Source organism: Juglans microcarpa x Juglans regia, chromosome 1D (genome assembly GCF_004785595.1).
Source record: "Juglans microcarpa x Juglans regia isolate MS1-56 chromosome 1D, Jm3101_v1.0, whole genome shotgun sequence".
NCBI lineage: Eukaryota > Viridiplantae > Streptophyta > Magnoliopsida > Fagales > Juglandaceae > Juglans > Juglans microcarpa x Juglans regia.
This window is the reverse complement of record NC_054594.1, coordinates 1,374,727-1,398,622: the sequence shown is the minus strand read 5'-3', so window position 1 is coordinate 1,398,622 and position 23,896 is coordinate 1,374,727. Positions and strand designations below refer to the sequence as shown.

General features: G+C 33.9%; 1 protein-coding gene and 1 long non-coding RNA gene across 2 annotated transcripts; one reads left to right on the top strand and one right to left on the bottom strand.

Annotated features, from left to right (window-relative positions):
- Nucleotides 1-5,052: 5,052 nt before the first annotated feature.
- LOC121265475 lies at nt 5,053-16,247 on the top strand. The gene is made up of 3 exons (XR_005940665.1): nt 5,053-5,063; nt 12,188-12,193; nt 15,763-16,247. It is a non-coding gene; the product is annotated as an uncharacterized LOC121265475 (long non-coding RNA).
- LOC121265468 (probable cadmium/zinc-transporting ATPase HMA1, chloroplastic) lies at nt 9,526-22,160 on the bottom strand. Its single transcript, XM_041169112.1, has 13 exons — nt 21,512-22,160; nt 20,143-20,293; nt 19,808-19,992; nt 18,473-18,619; nt 17,884-18,079; nt 16,902-17,014; nt 16,304-16,545; nt 13,412-13,517; nt 12,647-12,811; nt 11,614-11,830; nt 10,600-10,787; nt 10,424-10,510; nt 9,526-9,847 (listed from the first exon to the last, which is right to left on the bottom strand). Exons 1-13 carry the CDS (start codon nt 21,992-21,994, stop codon nt 9,665-9,667), a joined length of 2,463 nt encoding a protein of 820 aa, XP_041025046.1. The 5' UTR covers nt 21,995-22,160; the 3' UTR covers nt 9,526-9,664.
- Nucleotides 22,161-23,896: the final 1,736 nt, after the last annotated feature.

Genomic DNA, 23,896 nt, shown 5'->3' with positions numbered 1-23,896 from the left:
CTGATATGGTTGGTTAATTAACTCGTGGGTCACGTGATAGAGAACAGTCGCGGAGGTTTCCTGCATTTGTATAATTGAGGTTGGTTTTAGGTACTGCTGCTCAATCCTATGGCTGGATAACTATTCAACATTCTCACACCCATGTTATATATAATTTTATTTATTAAATATATACTATATAGATGATGAGTAAAATATATAAATAAATTTTAAAAAATTAAAATTAAAATAATTAAAATAAACCAAATATAATATTAATCTAAGAACCAAATAATAGGAACCAAATATAATATAATATCTCATATTTTTAACTAATGGATAGTATTTATTCCAAGTACAATTGAGAAGTTGATGTTTTCTATTATAAATATTTGAAAATGTTTTAGCCACAAAAAATTTCATAAAAGTAAATTTATAAATTGATGTAGGTTTATGTGGTACGTTAGATTATAAAATTAGTTTTATTATAAAATCAATTTAACGTCTTATGTGAAACTACATTAACTTGTGAGTTTACTTTTGTAAAATTTCGATATGACATGTGAATACTTTTCATTCAGTGTCCGAGAACAAGTGATTCTAGCTCCCAAACATAACCTAGTCGATTCATTCATCCAAGTATTAAAACAAGAGAAATATTCTAGTCATAAAGAGATTACACAAAGTAATTCTACAAACTGACGTGATTTGATATGATTCATCAGATTATAAAATTATTTTTATTATAAAGTAGATCTAACGAATCAAATAAAATCACGTAAATTTATAAAATTATTTTTATATAATTTATTTGTAAATGTAGCGTTTCTTAAAACAATCCTACCCAAATAAGAGTACTACCACCAAGATTACACTTGAGATTAAAAAAAAAAAACTTGTCTGCAAAGTCCTATCACGTGAACCCAATTTAAACAATAAAGAAGCTTCAAAACATTGAAACTCGAGAATAGAATATGGTTAAATTAATAAGACGGTGCCATAGCTTTATATTAAAGTTTCCAAGACTATATAACTCCGATTTTCCGCTTTCTTTTTCATCAATTAAAGAAATAACCTTATTTTGTTCACAAATATATCTCACACTTAAAAAAAACATAACAAAATGTTTACTTTTCTATATCTTTTAAAGAAATTAAAAAGTAAAAAAAGCCTAATAATTTTGTAAAAGCTTTAGTTACAGGATTATTGCAATCCCAATACTGTTTTTATTTTTGTAAAAAGTCAGCGTGAAAGTATATAAATAATTTAGGTCAATTCCCTCTTAATTTTAAAAAATAAATAAATTTTTAATTGTCAATCATATTCATTGATATAGTCTATTTCAAATAGTTAATTAATTTTAACAGTTGACATAAAAAAAAAAATCAAAATACGAAAAAGTTTTTAAATAATTACATTTTATTCACAAGTGATTTGAATGAAAATAGCAAAACATCAGTAATATTACTTATGAATGAAAGATGCTAATGAAGTCTGAATTATTATTTTTAGAAAAATACTTTAACTATAAACGAATTATATAAAATAAATTTATAAAATAGGAAAAATCTAATTGTAATCGATTCAATGCACTAATACGCACATCTATTTAATATGATTGGTCAAAAAATAGATTTTATTGAAAACAGTACTGATTTGAATTTAGAATATAAAGATAACAATATTAATACATAGATTAATATGCAAACTTGCTTATAAATAATAAAATTCTATAAAATAACACATCTTAATATGATATATTAAATTATAAAATTAATTTTATTTTAAAATAAATTTAATATATTATATAAAATCACGTCATTTTATAGATTTATTTTTATATACATTTTTTCATCTTATATTTAACTTTTATCAAACTTGACCGTCCAAATTTGGGTTCATACGCGGTATATTTTCTTATATGTTTCATATTAATTTCTCTCTCCTAAATTATTTTCCCACCTCTCCGATTTCAGACTAAAATATATATATATATATATGAACACGTGGGAAACAAGTTTTCAGAAGCACCGCGTTCCGTAACTGACAAGGACGACAGTTGTTACGACAACATTCAAGTAGCACATGCTAAATGCTCATAGAACGCCACGTAGGTATCTTAATTGATGGGTCAACTCCAGACAGCCAGTAAAGTCATGACACTGAATACTAAACTTTTATTTTACAACATTGCTTCTATTAAATATTGTATGGTTATTTTTTTTAATTTTTGTAAATATTTAGTATTAATTTAAAAAGTAAAGATAATTTATTATTTTTAAAGATATAAAATGATTTAATTATTTATCATTACAGGGAAACGGTGAGTTTCTCGTGGACAATAAAATATGGAAAGGGAGGGCATTTTGGGAAAGAAAGCCGTTGCTGTCTGCTTTATAACTGCGAAGAAATAGAGGATAAGGGAAGGGAAGGCCACATCATTTGGGGGGACATCGCCAGCTATAACGCATTTACGTATTTTCTTTATTTGGGTTGTTTTTTATTTTCCCCAATAAAAAAAGGGATTTATTTATGTATGTATTTATTATATATAGTTTTTCGAGTTTACCGAGAAAGACAGCATCTGTTAACTTTAACAAGCAGTAGGTTTGCTTTGGGATTGGCGAAGTGATCAGATCTCTCTCTCTCTCTCTCTTCCCCACGATTCCCGCTATTCTCCGATCCGTATGCACGCATTGTACCCCTATTTGTACCAAAAATAAAAAAATAAATTTAATGGGCAACATTATCTATGTTTTTTTTTTTTTTTTTTTTTTTTTATAAATTTATATTTTTTGGAATCTGTCTGTAAATATAATACGAATATTCTAGATGAAGAGTTTTTTTTTTTTTTTTTTTTTTTTTCTCGCAATCCAAACTGAGAGTAAAGACTAAAGAGGATAAGAGATGAATAATTAGAAATTTTGAAATTTGTGTTTTCTCATTTTATTGATTTATTATTATTTCTTAATAATGGCCGACGTGGCATTTTATTTATCTCTAGCATTTTTTTAAGAGTAATACTACATATAATTAAGAAATACATAATTATTTTTAAAAAAAAGTGATGTGTACTATTAAAAAATTTTTATTTTATATGGGTAGTATATTTTCTCAATTGTTTAAAATGATTGTGTAGCACTTATGTATTCTACAACTACAAATATCATTTCTCTTTTTCAAATATAAATAGTCTATATTCAATATTTTATCATCTCTAATTATATTTAGTAATAAAATTCAATAAACTACATCTTCATCTCACTCTCATCCTGAAGAGGTGGTATTGGCTATCAACTTTTACATTTAAGAAAAAAAAAAGAATGATCTAATTAAAAGTAATAAATTTGTTACATTTTACATAATAGAATGAGAATGAGATTAAAGCGCTTATTATTAATGTGATACATTTTAAATAACTGTCTAGTAACTAATAAACATATAAAATCAGTTAAAATGTGTGCATAGTCAAGTGTAGGTAATTGAGAATGAAATGAATAATTACTCTTAAAAGTATAATTGATAGCTTGTTTGTATAGAGAAACGATCTTATTTCATTTCATCTCATCATTACAATTTTTTTAATTTTTAACATAATATAATAAATAATTTAACTTTTTTAAATTTTAAAATAATAATAATATTAAAAAATATAATAATAATAATATTTTATTTAACTCATTTAAAATTATTTTATCTCACTCCAAACGGGCATATAAAAATGTGATTTTTCATCCTTTATTTTTGTCGGTCGATATGTATCATAGTAAAAAATATAAAAGAAGAAAATAAAATTTTAAAATAAAGAAAAACGTTGCTCTCGCGATATCCTCCATCGCTAAGAAAAGGTACATCCTTCAAATATGCTCAGAAAAGAAACGAAAAGAAGTGGGTATGCATGCATGCATGCAATGATCGAGAGTCGTTGGTTTTTTTTTTTTTTTTTGGACTTTTATAATCAATCCATCTGAATATTATTTTTATAATGGAGAGAGTTTTAATATGTTAGGTGAGAGATGTGATCCATATTAGTTTATAAAGGCAAGTGTATGGCTCTAAAAGGTTCATGGTTGATGCTATTGCTTGCTGCTATGTATAAATAATGTGAAAGAAGATTTTATAAGATCCTGTTTTAACACCAAAATTGAGGTCATGAAAATCCCCCCTATAGTTTTATGGCACCCAGACTCCGGGACTCTGATTTTGCCAACCCAACCACTCCTTTCTCTTTCATTATACTTATTTCCTTCTCTTTTTGTTTTGTATTTTTTTAAGACCACGGCTATATATCAGCTACATTCTCCGCACACTTTATGTAGTGTTTTTTTTTATTTCTCAACATGGTGTGCTGTGGCTTAAGCGGCTGATGTAAATAATTTTTCTCTTTTTAATGGGTTGCTCTGCTCTATTACTATTCTTTGGAAATGTTCTTTTTTCTTTTATAAATTGATATAATATGTTATATATGAGAATGGTTTTAGTCATAAAGAAATTTTATAAAATTAAGCTTACAAAGTAACGATTCTTTGATGTAGTAGGTTAGGTTGTAAAATTATTTATTGTAAATTAGATTTTATGTATTATATGAAGTGACGTTAGTTTGTAAATTTATTTTTTAAAAATATTTTTGTGGCATAGTAATATATATATATATATATATTATAGTATAATAATTTTTTATTATTCAACGTAACACATAAATGATAAAGCCCGAATGATTTATGACATATATATTATAGTATAATAAAGAGATTGGACCTTTAACAGTTTCTAAATGGCTGTCGATTTATTGTTCTGCATTAATTCAATGAACATAACTGAGCCTTCATTAATTTATGCTCCACAAATTAAATGTGCAATTAAAATTAAATTTGTCTATTTGAGTTTCAAGATCTCGGAGAATGATGGAAGTTTAAAGACTTGGTACGGTTTGAATAGTGAGATAAAATGAGATGACTTTACATAAAAATTGAATAAAATATTATTTTTTAATGTTATTATTGTTTTAAAATTTAAAAAAATTTGAATTATTTGTTATATTTTATGTAAAAATTTAAAAAAATTGTAATAAAGAGATGCGATAAGTTAGAGTAATTCTTAAATCTTACCATGGTGCATAAATATGACATGGAAAAGGCTATTTGTATTTAGAAATTTTATTTCTATAACAATATGTGCTGACGTATCAATTATTGATATGTTAAAAATTATAAAATTTAAATTTAAAAAAAAATTAATTTTATATATAAAATTATAAGTACATATAACAACAAATAAAGAAGAAAAACTCATTTTTTTCAAATTTATTTAAAGGATTAAAAACACAAATAGTCCACGAGGTTTGCTTCAAAATTAGACTTCTAGAACTTTTTACTCTCTGCAGTATGAAAAAGATGATGAAATTGGTATCTGTCATCAACAATCCATTATTAATTTTGTTAGAAGCGCCACGACAGCACTAGTTAACGTTGGAGGCCTGTCACTCAAAACTTTTAAATATAAATATATTTGTGAACAAAGTCCTCCGGCCCTCTCCATGCGAGGAGGCCAGGGTGGTGGAAGGTAGGGTGGGGAGGCAGGCCACCTGGATCTAGCGCCGCTGGATTTGAGAACAAAGCAATCCGATGGCCGGGAAGAGGCTGAGAGGGGGCCATATTTGAGTAGTTTTCCTTTTTCTTTAGTAAGAATATAAAGCTAGCTAACAGTTGTAAGGCAATATGAAGGAAGAAGATTTTGGTTTAAATATAATATTTTATTTTATTATTTTGTCCTCAATGATATATCCAAATCAACTGCAAAGAGTGAGTCTGTGGGAGGTTCCATCAGTCTTTTTGCTTTGCTGTATTAATATTCTATTAGGGGTATGAGTTTATGATTAAAAAGTCATTATATCTATGATTTAGAGTGTTAGCTTATGATTAATCAAAGACAAGAGGCTTACTTTTTACTTATAAAATAAAAATAAATCATCTTCTTTTCTTCTTCGTTTGCAGTTGAAATCTTAGTGGCATTCCTTCCTCCTCATGACAAAGTCCGGACATCATGATGGAATCTAAGCAACACTGAATCCCACTTTTTTGTTTCTTTTTTCTTTATCTTTTTGTTTTTTTTAAAAAAGAAAATTAATTGACTACACTGATGGTGGAATTTGAGATTTTGGAGGTGTTTGGATGCCATGTTAAATGAACTCACAGGTTGGACACAATACAACATAATTTCTTTTCTTTAATAACTTGTAAGCGATATAAAATTATATTATAAGTTGAAAAATTATTCTCATCAGTTACTATTCACCACCCCATACTCTACACCCTATGAAAAACACCTCATACCCATAAAAAATCTATAGGCGTGGGATTTGAGAGGGAATAGTGAATTTAAATAATTTGCAATGGATAAACTAGACACAGTTTCATCACTATCAATATCTTTAGTTTGAACTTTTTTTTTGCTGCATTGGTTGAATTGATCTTTGGCTGATGATGTGTGTTGCTGATGAAGTGGATGTCTCTAACAAGTAGCAACAAATGTAGGAGAGCAACCCCAGCAGTGTGGTTTTTGCTTTTTTTTTTTTTGTACCATATAATGTTTCATATGATATGGGAGAGGATGGAAAGAAAAGAAGTTCATTTAGTACTATTGAAATGGATGATTATGGACAAAAACTAAAACAGTAGTTCTGCATAACGTCACAGTACAGACACCCAAAAGGGTCACATTTTGGTCCAAAAGTGGACCACAATTTTAGTTGTCTCTATTTTATGACATAGTGAAGGAGTGGTTGAGGATCAAACCAATACTCACGTTTTGGAAAAAAAAAAAAAGAAGCTAAGCATTTATGTTAAGAAAGGGATTTATCAAAGCCTATTGAACAATGTTTTTACTTTGTCAAAGAGGAGTGGAGCCCCATGTCCCTCTTCAACTGAACTGTGAATTGTGATTAGGTTAGGGGTCATTCAAGAGTACATCTCTAAACTCATAGCAGCTGTAATAATCCAAAAATGTCCATGAAAATTTGTAGTCATGATAAAATCAGGCCATAATCACTCCTTGATTGGGCAGTCCCTTTGAAACAGACTGTATCAATGTTCTGTTTTTGGTTTGGCAGACCCAATCCTAAACTCTTATTTGGAGCATCTGAACTTCTTCAAACTTCTGATCATATGTGATCCAGGATTTTATACAGCTATAAATATAATCTTCCTTCTGCCATTATAAACAGTTTGAAATGGCTAGTTTTTCATGTCTTTTCAGCCAAGAATCTGCATAAATTTTCACTTGGGCTTTTCATTAGCTGACACTGTCATAGACTAATGGCAAGGTTGTCAAATGCCATTGCAGCATTGCTCTTTTTTTCCCTTTTATAATAGACTTTTCTTGACAACCAAAAGGTAGAACTTAGAAGAATGTTAGCATGCCAGTTAAGAATCCTAAATAGGATAAAAATTTTCTACAATTTTCTGATCTGAATATTTTCTAAAATTCAGCAAGAAATAGATACAACATGTGGACTTTCACTGCATTATTATTATTATTATTTTTAAAAAAATCTCTATCTCTAGACAGTGCCTACCCAAATAATGATTTGAATGATGAGTTATGGGATGGTAGATTTGGTCTTGTGGGGGCGTGTGATGAGTGTGAATGGATAGACATTAGTTCCATTCTCTTTTCTATATTCGAGTTTTGTACATCTCATGTAATGTAGGGTCTACAATCATTTTCTTAGGGCGGGTATTATTTGTTCTTTTGTGGCCGCCGAGCTTTTTAAATTATTGGGATCCTTTACTTTTTTTTTTTTTTTCGTTTTTAAATTATAATTTCACTTTCTTTGGCCTTTGATAATGACTATTAACTGTTAATCTCTTTTGCCAATGTTTATAATATTTATATCCAGTATGATCTATTAAATTGGTATCATAGTGAGAAAGAAGCAGAGAAGCTTTATTAAAAAGATGGCTATTTATTTATTATTTCATCAGTTTTTGTTTGATGTAAATAGAACCCAACCCTAGTATCAGAGTTTGGTCCACTAGCAGGGGCGAAATTAGAATTCTTGGCCACCGTCGATAGTTCTGTATAAATTAGAAAATTATTAGTCTTAAATATAATTAAAATCTTGGGGCAAAAGTATCGAAACTAATTTTTTGGGGGTAAAAAATTTAAATATGAAGAACTAGATAAGTTACAACCGTTACATAATATTTTTTATTTATTTATTTTTTGGGAAGATAGGCGTCAACATAGGTCCGCCTCCGTCCAATGGTACTTAAGAAAACCCACCAACCTAACCTTTTTTCCATTCGGCCTTTTACCCAAGAGAAGGCCGGCCGCATGGAATTTGAGAAGTCTTCTATTTTCTGTTAAAAGCAATTTGTACAAGTAATCCTACAAGACTTGCTCCACACGACTGGAATTTTGAAAATGAGACTTATTAATTATATTTTACCTGGATTTGACTTGCATTTTGTTTTCTCGTGAATTAAGATAAGATCATACGACTACTTGTCCTAAAATATGACATTTTGTAGACATCATCATATTTAATTGTATTATCTTAGCACAGAATAGAATACCATACAAAACTCATTAATTCAATTCTCCAACCGGTGCGTCAAACACACCAAGTTAAATTCCAACATGACATAATTTGATTTGAAAGATAATTTTTAAAATTTGAATCTTATAAATCAATTCTTATATATAGCATGCTCTATACACTGAAAATAAAATAACTCTGTGTAAAAAGCTATACATGAAGATGGGTTTGAGATTGGTGGGCAGCGTAGCATGCCAATGACTTTTAATAATTCAACTTGAACTCTCAATTTAATTTCATTATAAGTTCGAATAGTGGTGCGTAATTATTAGGTAGTTCTAAAGTATGTATAAATGGAAATTTCATTGTAACACAATGCCTTGTATTTCGAAGTTAATGTTTAAACAAGCAATTTTAATGACCTAGCACGGCATATGCTTCTTGGATGAGCGAAATTGAAATCTTCCACTATGGCTTGATCGAATTAAGTAGTCCAATGAAGGAGAAGGACACAACCTTATAAGGTCAACACTGCTAGAAAATCCTACATGGACAATATTAAATACTTTATGGTCCACATGATATATCTCTACCCATAATTGGACTTGTCTAATTTGGTCAGGTAATTGGAGAAGATTGCTATTCAAACAGCTACCATGCCATTTTTATACTCAGGAGTGCTGAATGATTTTTTCATATTTTGGGATTTGAATCCATAGAAATGCTGTCCGAACTTTGGAGCCCTATAATGAAAGATAGGCAGCATTTCTTGCTGCCCAAGTAAATATCTCGAATAATATTGAATGATCAATTTATACTATGAGACCCATTTTATGTCTAATTGTCTCCCACTCTAAACCTTCGAGTGGACAAAAATCCCAAAGAAACCAAATTCATATTTTTGTTACCCCCATTAACCCTTATGATGTTTAGCTTTTTTGTTCATATTTTCTTAGGTCTGTTTATCATGTCGAGTGGAATCGCCTGATTATAATTAGGGACAAAGACACAGAAGTTTTCTATAATCAGTATCCACACATTTGATTTGACCATCTTCGTATATAACATACATAAATTTGATAATAATCAGCTGGAGGGAAAAAATAACTTAACGGGAAAAAAAAGGAACTATAAGAGAAGGCAAAGTTACCGAGTAGCAGTGGCCTGGATGGAGTCTGAGCTAGCGTTACGTCTACTTGATAACGGTAATCTAGACTTGAATTCATTAATCAGATGCAATAAATCCTGCCTCCAGGACCATGATGGATCATTTAGAGCACGTACCGAATTAAGGCAAACAAGAAGAGTACCGCCCTCATGTAAAAGAACCTGCAAGTTCATAACAAGTACAAGACCAATCACATGACAATAGGCTAATATAGAAGCAACCAAAAATCCAACAGGAACAAAGAGCAGAAAACTGTGCACTTAATTTTAGAGGTTGGGGTGCCGATAGAAACATGATATCCTAACACTGGACGAAAGGGACATTGCGCTTCTTCCTATTTCTTAACTCAAACAGTGAGTGAAAGGAGACCAAAAACTTTATAAGCATTTTGAATTGTACGGTCTTTTCGATGTGAAAACAGCATTTCTCAACAGAATAAGTCTGACAACTCAGTTAGTGGTTTTATTACAGTCAAGTCATCAATACGCTTTGATGCTGGTTATTTTTATTGCTTGGAAAAGAGACATCAGTCCAAGAGTATTGCAAGAAATCTCCTAAATGTAGTTCAACTATCTTTACTTGAGACTAATTTTCTAGCGACAAACAAAAATAATTGTGCTTCTAAGCAGAAAAGGTTCAATACTGTTCACTAGGGTCATTGTCCTTGTTTCGAAAGGAGATACCAAAACACGTGAACATTGAAAGCAAAGATATCAAATCATCAAAACGATTCGTACCGTCAACCATAAGGGGAGAAATCCCAGAACAGATGGAAGAGATGCCAGAAATATAGAAGAAAGTGCAAGGGCCACATTTTGTTTAACCTGCAGTTACATGTAATAGAAAATCAGTAAGGGTAAAGACTAAAGATAAAAAACCAGCAGATTATACGAGGCCAAATGTTAGCAAATACCAGCGAAGTTGTTTGACGGGACTTGGCAATACAGAATGGCACACCAGAAATATTGTCCCGTAGTAACAGCACATCTGCAACAGCTATAGCAGTTGCACTAGCACGTTGAGCAAGCACAATCCCCACGGTCGCGGCAGCAAGTGCTGGTGCGTCATTAATACCTTCACCAACCATGATTAGACCTCCACCTAAAATCCCAAAACATTGTAAGTTGAATGAACTTTGAGAGAAGAAAAAGTGCTGAGTGAAAAAGAAAATAATATGGGAAGCTCATTAAGCTAAAGTGAGAGAGAACTGCTACAGACATAAAAAGATTACACAAAGTAAACTCACAAACTCATGTGGCTTCATCGGATCCGTTAGATCTACTTTATAATAAAAGTAACTTTATAATCTGACGTACCATATCAAACAATTTCAGTTTGTGAGTTTACTTTTGTGTAATCTCTTTGTGGCTAAAATATTTTCCAAAGTTGTGAAACAAATCCTTAAAGAAGTGGGAGGGCTTTTTGTAACCATAACGGTCAAAACATAGTTGCCATTTGATAAAATGTGTCACAAAATAACTGAGTAGAGGCCATAACATAATAATGAGCATGTTTCTCAGAGGAAATGTAAATAAATTAAAGAGCTTCCACCCTCTTAGAAAGCCCAATCAAAGAAAAGACATGTAATAATAATACTCGGTTCTACATAAATCTTTACAAAAGTTTTCATGAACACAATATATCCATATATACCTATCTATGAGGACATTTTTACCCAAGATTTTATGGATATGGACGACAGCTGCTGTCTTTACCATTGTTAGATTTATACAATGGCCGCATATAATGAATATTTTGGAAGATAATAATTAGGAGTTTATTACAAATGATATTGTCATCTGAAGCACATACAAAACATGACTTAGCTTACACGTGTATATACATACATATATGCTGTATGCAAGTCACAATTATAGTTAAGACATGAAATAATGAAGTTTTTGGGATTGTTGATGGGAGAACTCACCCATATTCCTCGAGACATCCTTCACATGACTTAGCTTATCCTCAGGCTTCAAGCTACAATAAACTTCATTGATGCCCACAGCATTTGCCACTCTCCACGCACTTGACTCATGATCCCCTGTTAGCATCATTACATGAAGCTTTGCTTGATCACGTAATTCGCCTATGACGTCTGAAACCCCGGGTCGAGGTCTATCCTCTAGGTGAATCAGTGTCACCTGCACGGACTCAGTGGTAAATGCAACTCAGTTTAATGGCATTTTGCGTCACTTATGGGTGTTTAGATGAAGTAGATGAATTCATATATTCAAATAGATGGAATTTAAATCTTGTGGATTTCAATTCCAATTATTTAGATTCCCATTGATTGGATGAGTATCCTGAAAATTAAAAAACTAGAGTAAAATCGGACGTACAACAATCATTATGACGGTAGTGACAATGGCCATAAATTAATCCTCACAGTATCTAATGTCTCCCTGATACAATCTCTAATATAGGCTGATACTATCCCTTACATATTATCACTATATTTAACCACAAGAAGATATTACCTAAGTTAACCATTACAAAAGTATTCAGTGGTGCTTAAAATCATGACGATCATAGCTAACCATTCCCACATACAAGCTGCATACTTAGGTGACTTTCCCTTTCTCTTTCGTCAATTTATTTTTAAGATAATGAAATTTAAAAATGCAAAGTATTTGATGATTAAGAAGTCACTGGTTATGGTCCTAGAGGAGTTTTAAGTATTATTGAATTCTATTATGATCAATCTATCTTAAAATAAGGTGGAAGACAGATTATAGCCAGTATTTTGTTTAAGTAGCGCACCATAAGAAATGAGCTGGAGGGCAGCATTCCCCAATAATGGGGTGCACCTTTCAATGCCAAGACAGAAAGGTGTTTCAATGCTGTTTGCTAAAAAGATCATCATTTTATAAAATCCCCGCCACCCCCCCCCCCCCCCCCCCACCCCCTCCTCCCGGAAAAAAAAAGAAGTAAAGAAAGCAATAATAAAAGACCATCACCTTTTGATCGACAGAAAGAGCTGCATGAACAAATTCACTTCCGTATGAAGATGCATTTACAGCATCTTTTATCTTTCTTAATTCATCGTCTGATTTACAAAATGAAGTGATGAAATCCACAGAACCAAGTAATGCTTTTAAAAGTTTAACCCCTCGAGTTCCTGACTATAACAAGAGAAAAATCCATGTAAGTCCCTCTATCCATCACTTACCAAACACAGTTAAATGCAGGTGGGTGGAACAATACATATGCACAGAAATCTTAATTATTACCACATCGGATGCAGTTCTGAAATAACTTTGCATTACTCTCAAAGCCAATCAACATGCATTGCATAAACTATAGTGTAGAAACGGTTTACCAAGACACATAACTGGCCATTTTGACAACCAAAAGCCATAACATAAGAGAAATGTCATTTCCATAGCATTCTAATACAGAATTAGGGTTTCCTTTTTTGACAAGTAATTAGGAAATTGTAAAAATATAGAAGAAACATGTAAAAGAATGAAAAAAGTTTGAATATTAATCATAAAATACTAACAGTATGTGTGTGTGTGTGTGTGTGTGTGTGTGTGTATACACATATCACAGTAAAGATTTTCATCACGTGCTAATAAATACACGTAGAGAGTGATGAAATATAGAGGTTTGAACAAGAACTTCGTCTTTTTGTATATGCCATTATGCTTACTGTTTCATCATTAAAGCCGAGATGAACGACGAATGACTGCTAGGATATACATTACGAAAGAATGCAATACCTCAATGCTATTTAGAGTTGCAATGAGACCTCTACCAGGAAAATACTCGAAACTATCAATGGAAACAGAAGGAAGATCTTTCCCAACACTCTGGTCTACAACAGCTCTGAAACAAACAATAGAAGTAACGGGTAAATAGTTTAACAAGAAAAGCTAACGTTTGAAATATCATAACCAACAAACTTGAGATACAAATGAGCAAATACAACTCAATGAGGATCGAAGAATTATTTGTTGCAATTCTTTTTTTAGAAACTTGAATTGCAAACGGTCTTTGGAATAGAAGACTAGGAAAAAAATAGAGGTTATAAAAGTAGTTTTGCTCATCCCCTTTCTTGACATAGAAACAAAGTAGGTAAAATAGGGCTAGATTAGTGAGACTGAAAGAACAATCAAGATATTACAATCATTGAAAACATGAATGACAGCAATTGAGTTTCACAAACAATTTTTGTGCATATCTAAACATAAAAAAAATTTCATTTACTCAAACTACATGATGGATATCCACAGAAAATACTAAAAAAATGAAAGGGTCACAAGGAATCATGCAGATTAGAGTAGTAGTGCTTTCAATTACTGGATCAAATCCATATAAATGGATCTTTTATATGTGAGCTTGGGGAAGTCGGAGTTGGTACCCGTGGGGGTTGTGAGTAATATTGCTTCTCTAGCTGAGTTGTTAGGTTGTAAAATTGCTCCACTTCCTATGAAATATCTTGGACTCCCCTTGGGGTCGTCATTTAAACAAAGAGCATTTGGGATGGGATGGTAGATAATAGGGATGTACACAGATGGGTTCGGCGTCGGTTTCGGCACAGAACCGATACACCACCGACGTCTGCCATGGGTCTATGGAACCGACTGAAACCGTGGGTTTGGGGAGAGAAAACCAATCATATCGGTCTCTACGTGCGTCGGTGCGGTCTTCGGTCCACCGTTGGCGTCTTCTGTGAAGGAGTAACTGAGGAAGAAGGAACAAGCCTCACGCCATCGCTGTCATGGAAGAAGAAGAGAGTTGCAAAGAGGAAGAAGACGACGCAGGGAAGAAGAAGAGGGGTGGGGGGGGGGGGGGGTTATTAAGCCATTTTGAAACTGCGCCGTTTGGCTCCGTTCTATTATATTTTTTTTTAAACTTTCAGCCTCTAAAACGACACTGTTTCACTCATTTAAGTGAAACGGCGTTGTTTTATATACATATATTAAAAAAAAGAGTAAATAGACTAGATCGGCGGTTTAGCGGTTTCCCAGTGGTTCAAACCGACGCCGAACAACCGATATCGGTTTTCCCTCAATTCCTCTCGACTGTCGACCAGTTTTTTGCCGGTTCCGTGCTCTGGCGGTCGGTCTGATCAGTTCACGGCAAGTTTCGGCAGTTCCTGTACACCCCTAGTAGAGAAGATTGAAAAAAGACTATCAGGGTGGAAGCGGCTATATTTATCGAAAGGGGGGAGGTTAGCACTTATTAAAAGTATCCTTTCCAACCTTCCTACTTACTATCTTTCCCTCTTTCCTTTGCCAGTGGGAGTGGCTAACCGTATGGAAAAGTTGTTTAGAGTTTTGTTTTTTTTTTTTTTGGGGGGGGGGGGGGGCATGGGAGAGGAAACCAAATTCCACCTTGTAAGTTGGCAAATGGTGTGCTATCCGATTGTGAATGGGGGATTAGGGGTGCAAAATTTGAGCATCTTCAACAAATCCCTTCTTGGTAAGTGGTTGAAGAGGTATCAAATGGAAGGGAACTCGTTGTGGAAAGAGGTAATCGAACACAAGTATGGTAGTGAGTGGGGGGGATGGTGTTCTAAGCAGAGTAGGGGGTCATATGGAGTGAGCCTGTGAATTTTATTAGCAAGAGGTGGAACACCTTTGAAAAACATATTAGGTTTGGAGTGGGTGATGGAGCAAGACTTCGTTTTTGGCTCGATGCTTGGAGTGGGGAGAGACCTCTTTCCATTATCTTTCCAGTCGCTTTTAACATGGCTGGAAATCAGCAAGCGGCAGTTTCAGATTTATTGTGTTGTACCAATGGGACGGTAACTTGGAACGTCACTTTTACTAGAAATGCTTAGGATTGGGAACTTGATGAGATGACAACCTTTTTTAGCCACTTGTATTCAGCAAAGGTAGGAGGAAATGGGGGAGACCGTATGTTGTGGATTCACACGGGGAGAAAAATTTTTACTGTTAAATCTTTTTACAAGGCTTTGATAGTACAACAACCGGCCTTTTTTCTGAGGAAGAGTATTTGGAAAGCACAAGTTCCGCCTAAAGTTGCGTTTTTTATTTGGACAGCCACGCTTGGAAAAATATTGATGGTTGATAACTTAAGGAAGCGGGGTATGGTGGTCATGGAGTGGTGCTACATGTGCAAAAAGAATGGAGAATCGATAGATCATTTGCTTTTATATTGTGAAGTGGCGGGGGAACTATGGGCTGGTATCCTTGATAGAGCTGGACTGAGTTGGGTAATGCCTAAGAGTGTAGTGGAATTACTAGTGTGCTGGAACAGGAGGCATAACAGTGCACAATTGGCAGCAGCGTGGCGTATGATACCTTTGTCATCAATGTGGTGTCTATGGTTAGAAAGGAATGATAGGTGTTTTAACAACAAGGAGCGTGCAGTGGGAGAAATCTGGAATTTTTTTGTATTCTCTCTTTTACAGTGGTTTTCTGCTATTGTATTGAAGGGTGGGAGTGTCCATGAGTTTCTATCCTCTTTTCAGCTCACTAGAATGTAATTAGGTGTCTCACTTTGTATACTTCCTGTGTACTTGGGCATTTGCCTAGTTTCATTCTATTCAATAAATCTATCTATTTACTTATAAAAAAAAAAAAAAAAAAAAGTGAGTGGTACCCTTCACATTGAAAAGACATTTAATTTTTCAAAAGTGCTACCTTCCGATCGGGTGAGTAGTACCCTTCTCCATGGCAGCCGCTACAGCAAGAGCTTCTTTTTCACAGCTGGGAATGCAACAGGACGAAAAGTTTGATCTATTGTTTCTGACATGGTGTCCATAAATCGGTTCAATGGCTTTGAACGCAAGCCCCCCAGTTGTCAATGTCCCAGTTTTATCAAATGCAATAGTGTGGCAAGACGCTAGAGCATCTAGCACATGACCACCTTTCAGCAGTATTCCCTAATAAAAAAAAAAACACATAGGGTCATGACTATTAGCAGAGGTGCATTGAGCATATGGAATGTTTAGATTATGCCAAAAATGACCTACAATTCAGCATGGACGGGAATTATTGAAGTAGTTATGATGTATCAGTAGTTGGATGAAAGTAGGGAAACACAGGAATATTAATTATCAGTATTATATTCAGGAATGTGTCTCTGATATTTTCTAACTGACATGTGGTGGAATGCACAAACATATATGTTATAAGATCTAATTGATAAGACCATACTGACTCATTAAAAAAAAAGGAACTTTTTTTATACTACCATACTTGCAAGATTCCTTATTAATGGAACTCTGACGATTGATACCTTCCTTGCACAGGAACTAATTGCAGTAGCATATGCCAATGGAGCTACAGCCAAAGCACATGGTGAAGCTGCCACCATGAGCCCCAATGCCCTGTAAACCGATCCTCTGCAAGCTACATAATTAACCAGATATCAAACAAGTAGAAGATAAAGCATTCCCCTAATGAATAATTCTACTTAGCATCCCACACACCACCCCTCTTTTAATTTTTTTTTTTTTTCCTTTTTCCCATAACAAGTATGTGGTGTATGATGATAAGTAAAACAACTCAATTAGTTTAGTAAGAATAAAATAAATAAAATAAATAAAAAATTAAAAAATTTAAAATATGTATGGTGTGTGGTGTGGAATGATGAGTAGCATAACCCTTCCTCTAATATGTAAATCCAGAGCCAAAAAAATGGAGTGAGTGAGAGAGAGAGAGAGAGAGAGAGAGAGAGAGAGAGAGGTTGGTGAACATCTTAATCTTGGCCATTGCTTCAATATTACCATGACCAACAGGTCAGTGAACAGATAAGGCTCTCGTTGTTTCTACCAAAAAAAATCCGTAGCAGTTTTCTTTCAAGTGTTTCTAGTTCTGTCTCGAGAACTTCTTTTTGATAAGATGTCTCAAGAACTCTATTTTATCTTGAAAACTAATCAGGTTGTATCTCTTCAACCAGGAAATTTATTTTTAGGAAGGTTGGGAACCTAATTACTGTACATATAGTTCCCTCCAAGCTATTGAGAAGGAAATTGGTACTAATTGGCAAGTCAAAAGCTCAAGAAAGTTGCCTACCAAAAGGGGGCAAAAATGATTACTGGAAACATGTAAATCAAAGGAAAAACATGGATGGGAATACATATGATAGATTGATTTGGCAAGACGAAGGGGTACATCCAACAAAACTATCAAAATACCCAAATCAGACAGTTCAACACTTGCAAGAAGTAATTGATTATTCAAGAACAATACAATAATAATCACTTGCTCCGAATTACCTGGTGTGCTAATGAATGGCCACTTGAATAAAAATGGCCCGATGACAGCCACAGCAATGGACAACACTACAACCACCTTGCTGTAATGTTCACCAAATTCATCCAGCCATCTTTGAAGCTTTGGTTTCTTCAATTGTGCTTCTTCAGTTAATTGCACAATCTTGCTCAGTGTTGATTCTTTCCACGTCTTTGTTGCCTGCAACAAAATTAAAACATAACCAGGCAAGGAAGAAAAAGAGAATGAATCCACCAAATATACTGCAAACTTACCAAGTAGAATCATAAACAAGGGCATCTAGCATCAGGACCTCTAGCATCGATCCACTATAATAATATATACTCGGGAAATAACTCACACTCTGAAAGTAAACTTTTAAAGAACCCAAACAAGAAAAATGAAAATTGGGGCTTGATCTTGCACACAAGACTGAGTAAAGAAATCAGAATTTTAAGCCATTAGGAGCATCAACAGTGTGATGTGTAAAGAGAAAACTACCATGCAACTTTCTGACCTTATTTATTGATTTTGGCTAATAAAACACAATTTCCAAAAATTTATATGCACTATAGGACATACAAAAAAACATACCTTCACAATCATCCTGCCATCCAAATTTCTTGCACCGCCGGGAATCCTGTCTCCAACTTTTATCTCCAATGGTTTGACTTCTCCTGTCAAATGCTCAATGGTAATGGTGGCATTGCCTTGGAAAACCTCACAATCTACAGGCACAGACTAATCACAATACCATCCACCGTTACAATGCTTCCATATTCTAATGTATTGCACAGAAAGATGAGAAATACCAAGCAAACAGGAAACCAAACTCACTATGGACAGACCTACTAAGCAACTGATCGAAGCTCAGAAAGAAGATCAAATTCTATGGGCAAGCTAAACATACTTCAGACAGAAGGATAGGTTTCTTAAATTGGTTTCAAGATGCTATCAAATCATCTTTTCGCAAATATTTGAAAAGAATCTAAAACTCAGCAGTGCTCAGTCTGCGTATAACACCAAATTCATAGGACCCTACAGTCTTACACTTTGGTTTATATGCCATTAAATACGATGAAATACTTAAAATATCACATAAAGGATACACATGCATAACAAAATAGAAAGTATTTTATAATCCTAGATCCTCTGTACTTGGGCTATGCCTACTTTTTCCATTATGAATAAAAAAATTTATTTATAAAAAAATCCTAGATTATCCATACTACAGATATGTAGTGTACGCATGTCAATGAAACTTGGAAGCACAAAAAGGATACACTTCAAAATATTTTTGATTGGTAAACAAAATTTTATTGATCATAAAATAGACAAAGGCCGGAGTATACGGGACATATACAAGACCATAAAATTTTTAACATCGACATGTGGAAAGTGCAGTGGCCCAAAACACCAATAAAAAAACAAGAAAGTGAAGTGAACCAAAACAGAAATACATAATTGATAGAAGTACACATAATACTTCAATTTTATTCAAAGAACCAAAAAGTCCTAGAGTCATGGGGGAACATACTAATCATCATGTATATCGTATTGTGATGAGTTTGGCTAGAGCATACATGTCTAATTTAGATTGGCCCGAAACACCAATAAAAAAAAAAGAAATCGAAGTGAACCAAAACAGAAATACAGAATTGAGAGAAGTACACATAATATTTCAATTTTATTCAAAGTACCAAAAAGTCCTAAGAGTCATGGGGGCTGGAACATACTAATCATCATGTCTATTGTATTGTGATGAGTTTGGCTAGAGCATACATGTCTAATTTAGATTTACCAAAGGCCTCAGCAACAAACATAGAACCACCCTCATGCTTTCCTCATTTCTGCTGGAATTATAATGAATAGAGATTATATTCTACAAAGCCAAAAGGAAACCGAGGTACTACATCTGCTATCACATACCTCACCCGCTCCAACCAAGATATAAGAGTCAACTTCTATGTTGTGCACAGGAACCCTCTTGTATGCCAAATCAGAAGTATTGGGAAGCTTATCATCAATTATGTCCAGCACTAGGGCAAAATCTGGATAATTTTCCTTTAATTCTTTAACATCTACCATTGAGCGGCTGGTGAAATACTCTTCAGCTGCAGTCACCATACACTTTAAACAATAAAACTTAAATTCCGTCTCCAAATACACATTCACGCATGCATGAGCATGCGCACGTGCACACACACACACACACACACACGCCCACAAAGTTCTTTCCGAATATGGTAGTTTAGATTGCCTACCAATATGGGCCAGATTAAACATGGCAAGAAGTAACCCTCCTTCTAAGGGGTTCCCCATAAATGCTGATGCAAAGGCTGCAAGAGCCATTAACACATGGATATTTACTTTTCCACCAACAATATCAGTAAGAGCATCAAGTGATGCAGAGACCTGATACACAAGAGACATGTATTTAATCACCTACTAAACTGTCAAGAAAATATAGAGAACACTCAACATTATATAAAGAAAAATTCAACTCATCATCCCTACACCACACACCACACATGATTTTTTATTTTATTTTTTTCCCTTGCAAGTATGTGGTGTAAGGATAATGAGTGGAAGAACTTAGTTAGTTTAGCATAAATAAAACAAAACAAAAAATAAATAAATAAAATAAAAAAAGTGCGGTTTGTGGGATGATGAGGATCAAAACTCATATAAAAAACAAAAAGAGTATGCACAACCAATAACCATAAAAACTAGAGTCCTGATGATGATTAAAGAAAGGAGAAAGGCTACACTCCCGCAACAATTCAATTTTTTCAAATCCTAAAACAATAATAATATTAAAAAATAATATTCTAACAATATTTTATTCAACTTTTAACTTTTATCTAAAACTATCTCATCTCATCTTACTATCCAAACAGGGGTTTAATATTTTGCCTTTTTCTAACCACAAAAAAATCCCCATAAAACACTGGACAAATGCTGAAGGAAGGTAAAACCCAAGTTTAATAAAATATAAGTAGGGGTGTAAAAAAGACCGGAAAACCAATTGAACCGATCGAACCGGTGGGTTTGGTCTGGTTCGTAACCAGTCCGGTCGGGTATTGGTTCTTAAGAACTGAAACCGGTTTGGTACCTGTTTTCATATTTTAAAAACTGGCTTGAATCGAAACTGGACCGGTATATATATTTTTTAATTTTTTATATTATATTATATATATTATATGCTAAATTGTTAATTTATATAACATGAAATTTTAATCTTATTATTAATGTACATTAATCTTATAACATAAAATTAATATAACACTTGATATAATATAAAATTAATCTTATAAAATTTTAATATAACATAAAATTAATCTTATAATTTTTAATATAACATTTGATATAACATATAAATTTTAGTCTTATAACATAAGATTAATATAACATGAAATTTACCCGGACCTGTTACACCCAAAATATAAGCTACCTACCGCCATAACCCAGAAAACAGTCGCCTCTAGCAGTTGACATATGCAATGCCACAAAAATTAAATAATGAAATTTCTATATAAACAGAACGCCCTGATTTCGAGTAAGTTCAAATTTGCTCCGAGTGTATGGCCAAAAACATATAACCGGAGCAAAACATATGTAAGTATATATTACCCCGACAAGAGGGAAAGCAACGAGCATGGAAGCGTTTTGTAGAGGCTTCACCGCGGGCTTCGGCACAGCATAAGGGCAAGCGGCGGCGGCTAGAAACAGAGCCGCGGAACAGCAGCACAATTGCAAATGCTCCCTCAGGAAATCTGCCAAATCCGTCCATCTAATCGCTTTCGCGAACCCGATGAACGCTTCCTGAGCCCCGCTCAGCTTCGCGTCCTCATGGCAATGGTGGTGGTGGTGGTGTTGGTGGTGGTGATCATGGTGATGATGGTCGTGGTTGTCATCGGAGGCCTTGGAGACGCAGCACTTATGGGAGAGGCGGAGAGTCTGGGAATTGAGTTGAGGAGATAGGGGTTTGAAGCGAATTAAGGGGAATTGGAGGGCAGAGTTGAAGATAGGTTTGGAGGAGTTGACTCGGAGGCGGGTTTTGAGAATTGGGAGAGGGTGGAATCTGGCGGCGATTGGACGAGGGAGGGTTTCCATTATTGCGTTAAGGGATTGGGAATATTCGATGCTCAGGGCATCGTCAATGAACGGGGAAGGAAGAGACGAGGGAGAGGGAAAGTGTAAGGTTAGTGAAGAGTGGGCAGTGCCAAATATGAACCAGGCGTTGTTGTTGCCATCCACCCCACACTATGAGCTCATTCACTCCGGTCATATGCTGAAATAACACACGTTTCACCAGTGAAACGTCCTCGTTTTGCCTTCCCAAATTTCACAACTTGCGGCTAGGTAGTTTATTAAAATAATAAATATAAAAGTGTAAGAAGGAATTTAATTTATTTTTGAATGTCCTTTTGTTTTGAATATACTTTTTTAATTTTTTAATAAATCACGGTAGTGCTTAGGGATGTGCATCCAGATATGAATTTGTGAATATCCGGGTTTGTATCTGAGTTTTTAAAATTGGGTGGATATTCACTTAGGTAAAATTAGTTACAACCCAGGCAGGTATCCATATTGTAACTTGTATCTAGTTTTAACTCTACTTTTTTGTAACTCTAGTTTTTTTTTTTTAAACTTTAGTTTTTGTACATGCAAAACGATGTTTTTCAAACAAAAATTTTGTTAAAAAAGATATTCGGTTACGGATAACTAGTTTAATAACCGGATCTATATCCGGTTAAATATTCTACCCGTTCGAGTCCAATCCCCGGATGACCACTCAGATTCATTTGAATTTTCAGGTTTCAGACTAAACTAAAAAAAAAATCTGGTTCAAATGCACACCCCTAATTGTGCCACTTCAAGAGAATCATACGAGCAATAAGATTTAGATGGTTCAATAGCAGTATACTTTATATATATATATATATATATATATTTATTTACGTCTTTTGACCCTTCACAATATGAACTATAGTGTTGAAATTGAAGAATGATCATGATCTACTCTCTCTCCAGATAAGTATCCTTCCTCTCTTTGTAGCCTATCCCGAAACCTTTTTTTCCCACTTGAACCAATCTTCCCAGATTTTGTCACTACGTACCTAATCCTCACAAAACCTACAGTTAAACCTCTTCTGCATCCTCAATATCTAGCCATGAAACAAGCACCACCTAATATAGACATTCTCATCCCCCAAACAGAAGCACTTTCCTGAGATGATATTATCCTAAAACCAGCCATGGAAGTAGTTGAAATAATCTCTAACCATGCCCTCATTGGTAAGCTAATCTCATCAAAACCCTTAAACAAACACATTCCACACCACCATCAAAGCATTATGGAGTTTCATCATTGGCCTCAAAATAGAGGATCTTGGCATCAACAATTTCCTGTTCACATTCCTTACATCACAAGAAAAAGATTGAGTTTTCAACCAAAGACCCAGGAATTTTAAAAGTTTCCACATGATCCTTAAAGAATGGCAGCCAGGACAAAGCCTACAAGAAATTGATCTTAGGCACTTGGCATTTTGGGTTGAATTTCATGGTTTGACTTTGGAAATGATGACACTAAAGAATGTAGAAAAGATAAGAAAAGTGATGGAAAATCTACTAGAAGTTGACAACAACATAGTTTCTAATTTATTCATCAAAAGGTTCTTAAGGATCAGAGTTGAAATTGAGATCTCAAAACCACTCCCAGATGGCTTTTCTCTTCCATGCCTCAACAGAACCCATACAAAAGTAACTTTTAAGTATAAAAGACTTTTTGAGTTTTGTTATAGTTATGGTTGTTTAGGTCATATACACCAATCTTGTCCTTTGAATCATGGTAATGCTAATGTACCCCCATATGGATAATGGATGTGAGCTAAAAAAATGTCAGAGCAGAGGAGCCTGTGATGGAACCAGTTATACCAGAACTCCAAACCTTTGAAAGAACTCAATCGCTTCCTCCTATCAGATTCAGAGAACTATAATCCAAAACAATTCCCC